The sequence below is a fragment of the Marasmius oreades genome, chromosome 6 (assembly GCF_018924745.1).
Source record: "Marasmius oreades isolate 03SP1 chromosome 6, whole genome shotgun sequence".
In the NCBI taxonomy this organism is placed as follows: Eukaryota; Fungi; Basidiomycota; class Agaricomycetes; order Agaricales; family Marasmiaceae; genus Marasmius; species Marasmius oreades.
In genome coordinates this window covers 2,264,129-2,274,056 of record NC_057328.1, presented here as the reverse complement: position 1 = coordinate 2,274,056, position 9,928 = coordinate 2,264,129, and the positions used below count along the sequence as shown (strand labels likewise).

Sequence of the window (9,928 nt, the reverse complement as noted above, 5' to 3'; positions counted from 1 at the left end):
GCCCCGGCGAGAAGTCGAATATGGGAGTTAACTGAAGCTATCTGGAAAATGACTGGACATGATTGGGAGCCACCAACGATGGGCATCATCCTAGCATGCAGTCAAATTAAGTTCATGAATGAAACAGGGAAAACGGAAGTCGGCGACTCACGTCTCTTCCAAATCCTGATATCCGAATCTGCCTTCCTTATCTGGAAACTGAGAAACCAAATGGCCATGAATGGAGAAATCGCAACGAGCACGGAAGTAGAGAATCGATGGATACACGCTATCAAAAGTCGATTAACTATCGACTGGCTCATGACCGATGCAAAAAAGTACGGAAAAAAAGCATTACCTCGACATATGATCAAGAACACGTGGAAACACATTACGGCTGAGCATCTAGACGACCTCCGCACAGTGAATACACAAGTGGAGGCTGGAGTTTTAGTGAGTATGGGGTAGCCTTGATGACGCGTCTGCTAGGAGGGCTGGAGCCGCTTTGCGTGCTGGACAGTCTCAGTAGACGCCGAGATGCTGGCCGAGTCTCACACTTCACGCGTAACTGCGTTTCTCCAGGTGGTCCTTATTTTCAGCGAGGTTTGAATTCCTTGCATCCTAGCGGGGGGAAAGAGCACCGACTTTCGTCGGCCCAGCTGCTGGCAGCGGGGATAGCTAGGCGTCTGCTCGCCCTTGTCATTTGACAAACGCTCCACAAAAAAAAAATAAATAAATAGAGAGACGCGATGTCATAATATTTGTTCACTCGCGCCAACTCTGAAGCGCTCAGCGCTGAAACCAGCGCTTGGGTAAGCTAAGTTTCACGCAGAGTCAAACCCTCGAAATAACAGGTATAAGACGTGCAATTTCAAGAGTGCTCTACTCTAATGTAACTAAACTCTTTATATATGAAATCTAACTAGGAGCCAAATAGAAACAAACGGGAATATGTCGGAATGGGGAGAAACTAGGATGTAAGCATCCTGAACGCTACATACGCCCTCCTGGGCTACGCAGTAGGCCATAAAAGATATGTAAGATATGATTTTGAATAGAAATTAAAAGATAAATAAATAAAAGAACGGGATGGTATTGGGAATATGGTGAAACACTGGTAGCAGTAACCCAACTGATGGATTTATTCATCCACAACGATGGCGGAAGATGAAGACTGACCAGCACCATGGAGAAGCTCTTCACGACCCTTAGCTTTGTCCAACTTGGCCTTAGCAACGGGGTCAACGTATCTGAAGCCTCCCGCACCAAATAAGGTGGCTTCCTTGTAAGCTTTCCGCTCGGCACGATCCCTAACTGCCCTGTTCCTAAATTTGTTGACGCAGAGAGCATCTTGACTAGCGAGGCGAGAGAGCTGTTCGTACTCGACACGAGGAACAGAGATGTGGCCGGGTAGGAGGATCTCGCCTTCGACGCACTGACGGAGTTCAACTCCGAACAGTTCCGATGGTGGAGAAGGTTTGTCGAGATAGAGGATGGGGGATCTATCGGTCGGGTCGTTCTTGTTTCTTTTATAACTGTAGTCCCAATCCGCTAGCTTGAAATTCTCAACACAATTGTTGAAAAGCGCAGCGAAAAATTGATAGCCGGGTCCGGGGGCGTACTCGAGTGAGTGCTGCTTCTCGCGGAAATCTTGATCATACTTAAGGTAGAAATTGACAGCTACAGCGGGCTCACAAACGTGTCCGAGGACGGGATCGTTGTAGTGGAAGATGGTAGGGTGAGCGCGCTGGATACAACCATCGCCCGCAAAATGGCCAAGCCTATAGATGATCTGCGGGACTGGCGTGCTTTTGGTTGGCATGATGGCGAGTATTGGTGTGGTGGACGACGATGAAGAGGCAAAAGTTTCGAAGGGAGGTGGATGGATAGAAGAGGTAGACAGCGACAAGAGAGAGTGGGTTGGGGATTTAAAATTTATGTCGCCGTCGTTTATATAGACTTCTTCTGGTCCTATTCTTAGTAATGAAACTAAGACTCCATCAAGGGAGTCCTCCGTTTCTTCGGATTTCCCTGGACCTAATGACAAACTGGAGATATCTGATACTCCAATGAGATCTAGATACTCACTGAGACATGGCAGCCCTACTAACTCTTGGTAGGACATCCAGGTTTTGTCGCCTGTGCTCCAACGGACCCTGAACATGGATTGTTCTCTCGTGCCTGTGTGCGTTTCAACAGATTCGATTTTCCACTGTTGTTCGGCTTGTGGTGTTTCTCCGAGTTGGCTTTCCATCCTTCCAGGGAATCTACGGTCGTCATTGGGCACATGAATTTGAAGTAAAGAAGCATGAAATACTGGATGGATACCTCGTTGGAGGAAACTAGAAGGGAGATCGACCTTGTACGAATGATTCCCATAGTCCTTGAGAATTTTATAGGGTCCAATATATTTTGGAATTAACTTACGGGCGAGTCCCTTTTCGAACGACAAGTTCTTTGTCGAAACGTACACTAAATCTGCTTCTTTAAACGGTTCGTTACGTCGTCGTCGATTTGCCAGCCTTATCTGTTTTACACGGGCTTCAAGAATGCTATCATGGGCCTCCATTAGTGCTAATCGCCTCTGGCGTGCAAAAACTCGGACAGATGGATACTCATCTGAGATGTTGGAGCTCCAGATCATCGATCTGGGCATCTGGCCAGAGTTGAGGAGGAATGGAGCATAGCCTGTCGATTCCGAACATGCGCTGTTAATTGCAAATTCAACAGCTGGCAGTTTAGACACCCAATCCTTCTGGCTTGGGGACACACACTGACGAAGCATCTGTGTGATTGTTCTGTTAGCCCGTTCGGTCGCTCCATCCGATTGGGGATGGTACGCACTTGACATGCTTAGCTTAGTACCGATAAATTCGTGCAGACGTTGCCAGAAAATACTAGTGAAAAGCGAGTCACGGTCGCTAATAATCCGTCGAGGAAGTCCGTGTAATTTGTATACATGTTCGAACATTAATTCGGCGACTTGCCGTGCGGTATAGGTCGTCCTGCATGGTACGAGATGTACCATAGATGTAAACAAATCAATGATAACCGTTATTGAATCAAACGTACCATCACGGTTCCTTGATTCTGGGAGTGGACCCACAAAATCCACTCCAATTGCGTCCCAGGGTCTAGACGGAATTCCTAATGGGTTCAACAAACCATATGGCCTCTGATTATCAGGTTTGGTGGTTTTACAGACATGACAGGACTCACAGTAAGAGCGAGTGTCTGCAACCATGTCTTTCCACCATACATGATCCTTAAGGTAATCCACTGTTTTGGCTGCTCCCAGGTGGGCTAAGATAGAATGTGCCTCTGATATTAAGATCTCTTGAGCACTTCTTTGGTTGATTGTAATTCTAGGAATACACAAAACTTTGCTAGAGTCAGAATGTTTTAGATAGACTAAACCATCTATTAACTCAAAATTCTTGAATTGTTTTGGGTTGTCTAGGATTTTCTTGAATAATAGGTCTTCAGAATATTTATTCTTGATGAGAGCTGCGAAGTCGGCCCCTCCAATGGCTCGAGTGACAACGTCAACGAGAGAGGAAGAGCTACCGGATTCGGTAGTCCGGTCTTTTCCGCTAGGCATTATCGTTTCGGTCACGTGTGACGAATCCTTCCTTTTATGGGTTCCTCTGTGTACAGCCTGTTCTTGACCGTCATGACCGTCGTCGCCACCTTCGCCATTGACCAAGCGTCGTTCACGTTGCGCGGGTATTCGGATAATCAGTTTAGGTGAGTCTTCAGTAGTTGTTTTAGTAGACTGAATTGAATTTTCCGTAGGATTCCCGCCCTCCTGTTCGAGTCGTGGGCCTTTGACTCGAACATTATGCACCATCCGTCTGGCAAATTCAGCTGACGTTTCCGGTCGTCCAGAGTCAGCATCTGAGGTTGGCGATTTTCGACCTTTTGGCCTGTGTTTTGCTAACCGAGTACTTCTGGCTTCATTTCCGACAATCAGTGGCATCGAGATGGCATGGGAAGACAAGTGGTCGTTATCCACATCGTCGAAAAATGTGTATTCGGAGCGAGACCATACAGTTCTGGGTGCGTCATTCACATATATCCGTGATAGCGCGTCTGACAGTACGTTTTCAGTACCCGGAACATACTGTATCTCGAAGTCAAATTCACTCATTTTCTCGATCCAACGTGCCTGTCGACCCGTCAAGTTCTTTTGTTTTAGTAAGTGAATTAGACCTTTATGATCTGTTATCCAAGTAAACTTTATTCCTTGAAGTAAATCCTGGTACCTCTGCATGGCTTCGACACCCGCGAGCATCTCAAGTTCGTGAACGGCGTAGTTTTGTTGGGTGGAATTCAACTTCGCCGAATAAAATGCGGCAACGTTCGACAATTTCCACTCATTCCCTTGAGATACAACACCCACAATACTTGCGGAACTGGCATCTGTGATAAGCCATATAGGTTTACGATCCAGTGAGTAATCTATGGGCACTCTACAATGGTCACAGTGTTTCTGAACAATTTCTTTTATTTGATCAAAGGCCCGCTGTTCAGTGAACGTCCACTGAAACGGTATCGCGGATATAATCTACTAGTACCTAAATAAACGCATTTTTAACATTTTTATATATAATATAATCAAAATGGGAACATAATATGAGGATTAGAGCAAGCCCAAGCTGCTAGTCAAAGCACGGGTCTATTTGCAGGTTATCCGAAGTACAGAAAGTACAAAACACCCTATAGATGAGAGTCTTCGACGTTCCGAAACCTGTAGGAACTGATGAAGCAGCCTTTAAAAACCTTCGTTCATTTGGATAGGCCTCGTCTCACTCGCAATTACCTGTAGCAAACATGGGGACACTTGATTTTACTATCAATTTATTGATTTCTTCGATATTGGTTGAAAAGACGGAAACAACTCTTAGAAGTACATCTGGAAGTAACAATCGGACGGATGTAACTATCTAAAGTCCACTTCGGACTTAAGGAACAGAAACAATGCCGGTGGCTGTAACTTACAGCTGGAAACAAGAAAAGGGGCGGATGTCGACGATGTCCGGTCAGAAAGGACATTCTACCAGGAAAGAACCATAGGAACGATCCCTGGAATGTAGATCGAGCAGTTTTGGACTATTCCAGATCGGATAGAACAAGAGAGAACAAGGGAGCACATGGGGACTCGCCTTGGAAACAAAAAGGGGTCAGGATGTATCCACATGCAAATGTCAAAGATATCCGACTCGGAACAGGAATAAAGAAAATATGAGGAAAAGGAATAAGGAATACTATATTCTGGACAGTTTTATATCTAATTGACATGTACTATACCTGATTAAGGGTACTTTGGTATCTCTGAAAGGGATTTCTCTATATTTTCGACTTTTTACCATATCTTCGACGTTTGATTATTATTTATTCGAAAAAGCGTATATAAGGGAGGATGGTAGCAGCAGTATTTTCCCGAGTAACCTACGACAGAAGCCTAAGTGCTTTCACTAGGGGACTCTGGCTCATACTTTGCCCCACTTCTTCGAAGTTGGTGTTTGTATTTGGAAAAGATTGGATTTGAACTTTGAATTTGATTTGAATTTGTTGCCACTTTGGTACTTGGAAACCTTGAACTTGTAGAGTCGCTTTGACTCGAATTTGAATTGAATTTGATAGTTCTATTTGAACTTAGAAAGAATTGAACACCTCCTCGAAGTAGTGAACTTTGTAGAAAGCCTTTGTCATTTTGACTTGTGAACACAGAATTTGAATTTGTTTTGAACCATATAAAGCCCCACCCTTGAAGTCTTATCTTAGAGTTCTCAGTGAACCTTGCTGAGAGCGTCCATTGATACCGACCTCCACAAATCAACTACGCTAATTGCTAGTGTTGGGTTTGGTTTTGCGCACTTCGTGCTTGGAGTGTGTTTTGCTGCACCTAGTAGTAGTTTTTAGTGCCGTTATCATTGGTGACCACCGCAGGGGGTGGTATCACTAAGAAAAGACTTCATTTACATTGTACATCTCGACTTCGAAGAAGTTCGCTTCGAGAAGTTACCCTATACCCGTTGAACTTTACGGAAGAATCTGTCAAAATTGCTCCTAAAAGCGACCCACCAGTTGCGAATAAAGGAAAAGCGTTAGAGACTTCTAAGAAAAGAACAACTTTGACTTCGACTGTTGCAGGACAGTCACAATTGTTTGATCACAGTCTCTCAAATATTCAGAAGAAGCTTGAGGAACTGAGAAAAAGGAATACAGAACAAATAAGAGATTCGGAAGCAGCCCGGTTAAGAATAAATCAATCTTTAGCTGAGTCGCCGACGAAAAGAGGGTATTTTACCGTCGAAGAAGGCATTAGTACTGCTAGTCTAGTACCATTACCATCTTCCTCACGTGAATCATCTTTATCGAGTTTGTTGTCAGACGTAGAATCAGAATTTAGAATGTCGAATAGAAATGAATCAATGGCGCCGACAGAAATGTCGGATCGCCCACCAAAGAACTCCTGGATGGAGCTCTCCGAAGAAGCGAGAGATGTCCTGAAAGGGGACAAATACAAGTTGCGACTTCAGGTCTTTAGTAAAGATCACCCGGAACATTTCGAAGGTTGGCTTACAGCCTTAGAGGATTATTTCCGGTTCCATAACATAGAGAATGGTGAAGCACGGATCAATTTTACTATGACCCAGATGGACATAGCAACCAGAGAGCTATTAGCGGAGGTTGTACCGTCATCTCGAGGTTATGATTGGGAAAAATTCCGAGAAGAGTTACTTAAGGAATTCCCGGAAGCGCAGGACAGGAAGATTGGCTCTCGTGAGCGTCTACTTGCCATTTGCGAGAAAGCGAAGTATATACCGATTGGACATACCTCGAAGTTAGCTGCGTTTAATCGTGAATTCAACTTAGAATCGAAGAAGTTAAAAAATGTGAATCCGCCGTTGATTACGAATGTGGACCTAGTCCGGTATTATATCAACACCTTGGAGCCCTGCTTTGCGGAGGAGTTACGGAAACATCTGTTTGCCAAAGCCATGGCAGAGTCCAGTAAGGACATGGACATCGCTGAAAAGCTAAAGAAACGTCAGGATCCGTGGATGATCGAAGATGTTCAGGAAGCGGCTATCAACATGTCTGTTACGATGATACAAGGTGCATATTTACCAGAAGTAGGACAATCAGGTAGAGATACCTATGCGGGGTTAACGCCTGCAGGGTATACGATGCTTCATGGTGTAAGACAGTCTGAAGATCAGTTTTTGAGACCACCGGTCCCGGAAACTAGGGAAAAGAAATTCAAAGACGAATGGGAACAGAAAGTTTCGTCTTCAATGGACACATATAATGTGAAACTCCGAGAATTGGGACAGCAAGTCTCAGAACAGAATAAGGCAACGGAAAATAATAACCGATTACTCCTTGAATTGATGAGAACAATGAAAGTGAGCACCGGAAATGGGACTCAGAATAACGGAAACCAATACCAACGTCCTGGCGATAGAACGCGCAATGGAAATGAGTCTTCGTCAAAGTCTAACTGGGTCGAGGATATGCAGTGTTGGTTCTGCAATAAGGAAGGACATACCGTGAGGGACTGTCCGGAACAAGCAGATTTATTGGCGAAAGGAATTTTGAGAAGGAATGCTGATGGAAAGTTCGAGTTGAAGAACGGGGACCGGGTTCCGTTTGTGAGATTCGGGGAACCAGGACCAACTCGTGCGGAAAGGATTTGGGCAATTGCCAAAGAGAAAGGATGGACGGCTAAGACTTCGGTGATGGCGCAGAGCTTAATGTTTGAAGTCGAAGAAGAGCCAACGCCGGTCTCGAACTTCCAGTTTGCGCTGGAAGAAACTATCAAAGAAATGGGTGACTCAGATGAATCGAAAGTATTATCGGTTCTGATGAAGAAACTCAATGGCTCAAAAAAACTAGAAGTTCCAAGGAAAGGGCAGGGCAGTAAAAGGGATAAGGCCCAGGAAAAGACCCTTGAGGAACCTCGAAGATTGAAGCCGGAAGTTGTGATTTCGCCGCCGAAAAACTTTGATAGATCCAAGTACGTAGTTCCACAGTTGAGAAAAGAAAATGAAGAAAATGATAATGCGCCGACTTCGAAGAAGTCAAAAGAAAAGGAAACTAGCGAGGAACAAACTTCAGAGAAGGAAGATCCTCAAGAGAGACACTTTGATCGGGTAGAACCGATTGAGAGGATATTTCAACCAAGGGATTTTGCTTTACCCAGGAAACCAGAAGAAGACCAGGGAAACAAAGGTCAAGGAAGCCGGAACATTTCAGAGAAAGTCGAAGACATTAGAAGGGCTATTAGGCCTAAGTCGGAGAAACTTTCTTTGAATGATGACGATTGGAAAGTCGTAAAGCAGAAAGCGGTTGAAGAGATTGCGGACAAAATTCTGAGACAGGAAGTTGAGATTTCGACGTCGCATGCTATAAAAGCTTCGCCGGAATTACAGAAAGCCTTGTTAAGGAAACTTAGAAATCGGAGACTGCCTAGAAGGGATGCGAAGTCCTTTTTCGAGCAGAAATAGATGAAAAGTTAGTAAAGCAATTTTCTAACTTTGGAACAGAAAGTGAGTTCGTCGATCTCGATGAACTCGAAGTTGACCAAACATTTGAAGTTTTGGAAGAAGCTAGAGGACAGCTTGAAGCTGGTTCAATAGTTCAGAAAGATCCGGTGGAACAGTATATCAGAGACCTTCCTATGGAACAGCAGCGTAATGTTTTTATAGTTGCTAATGTAATGGATGGTCTTCGATGTATTTATCCAGAAGTCAATGGGTCCAAAGAAAGAGTAGAAACTATCATAGATAGTGGATCTCAGATAGTTGCAGTAGATATGGTTGTAGCTATTGGACTTGGAATGATTTGGGATCCAGACACAAATGTGGTTATGCAATCTGCAAATGGTCAACTACAAAGGACTAAAGGATTAGCAAGGAATGTACCTTTCACATTTGGTGAAGTAGAAGTCTTTTTACAACTTCATGTTGTCGAAGATGCTCCTTATCAGATTTTGTTGGGAAGACCTTTCGACGTTTTGACAAACTCAGAGGTGCAGAATTTCCCAGATGGTGATCAACTCATAGTAATCACTTGCCCTAATACTAGAGTAAAGTGTACTATACCAACTTACCCTAGAGGTGAGGGAATTAAGATTCGCCATAAAACAAAGAAGCCAATCCTTAGAAGAGAAAATGCTAGAGCCAGACAGGCTAGAAAAGAAAGAGAAGATGAATTAAAAAGAGAGGAAAATTCAGAAATAGAAAATTTTCAATGAGCCTTGAGGAATTGCTAGATGATCAAGGACAGGTTGCATTGAGTTTTATTTTCGAGGATAATAAAATTGAGATAGAAGGGTATAAATTACCAGAAAAGAATAACTTTGAGTCAGTAGAATTAGCAGAAGCGTTTGTCTTAGCTAGTAAATCTGATTTCGAAGAAGTCACAGCCTTGTTAGCCTCTAGCGCTAGAATAGAAGAAATAGAAAAAGGATTAAGTGGAGAGAACCCACTTATCAATGATAACTCAGAAACTCCTTATGGAAACCCTGAGAATCTAACAAGTTCAGAGCCAGTCTCTGTATTTGGGAAGTATAAACCAGTGCACTTGAAGGTTAGACCGCAACTTGCACCAATGCCAGAAGAATTTAGGGTACAAAGGAATATTACTGGAGATCCACTAGCGGAACTTCCAGAACTATCTCCTAATCCACCTGAATATTCGCCTGGAGAAAGATATACTTTAGAAAGGAAAGAGGTCATTGACAAGAATCACTCCGAAGATTTCTTGTGGCCAGAAGAAAGGAAATTGTTGCATCATTTCATGACAGTACAGGAAAAAGGATTTGCTTGGTGTGCAGAAGAAGGAGGAAACTTCAGGACAGACTTCTTCCCTCCAATCAAATTTCCAGTACTACCACATACTCCATGGGTGGAAAAGAATATTCCTATTCCACCTGGGA

General features: G+C 43.8%; 1 protein-coding gene across 1 annotated transcript; it reads right to left on the bottom strand.

Annotated features, from left to right (window-relative positions):
* Positions 1-1,120: 1,120 nt before the first annotated feature.
* E1B28_010181 (uncharacterized protein) lies at positions 1,121-1,801 on the bottom strand (the record flags this gene model as incomplete). Its single annotated transcript, XM_043155133.1, has 1 exon — positions 1,121-1,801. One exon carries the CDS (start codon positions 1,799-1,801, stop codon positions 1,121-1,123), a length of 681 nt encoding a protein of 226 aa, XP_043007597.1.
* Positions 1,802-9,928: the final 8,127 nt, after the last annotated feature.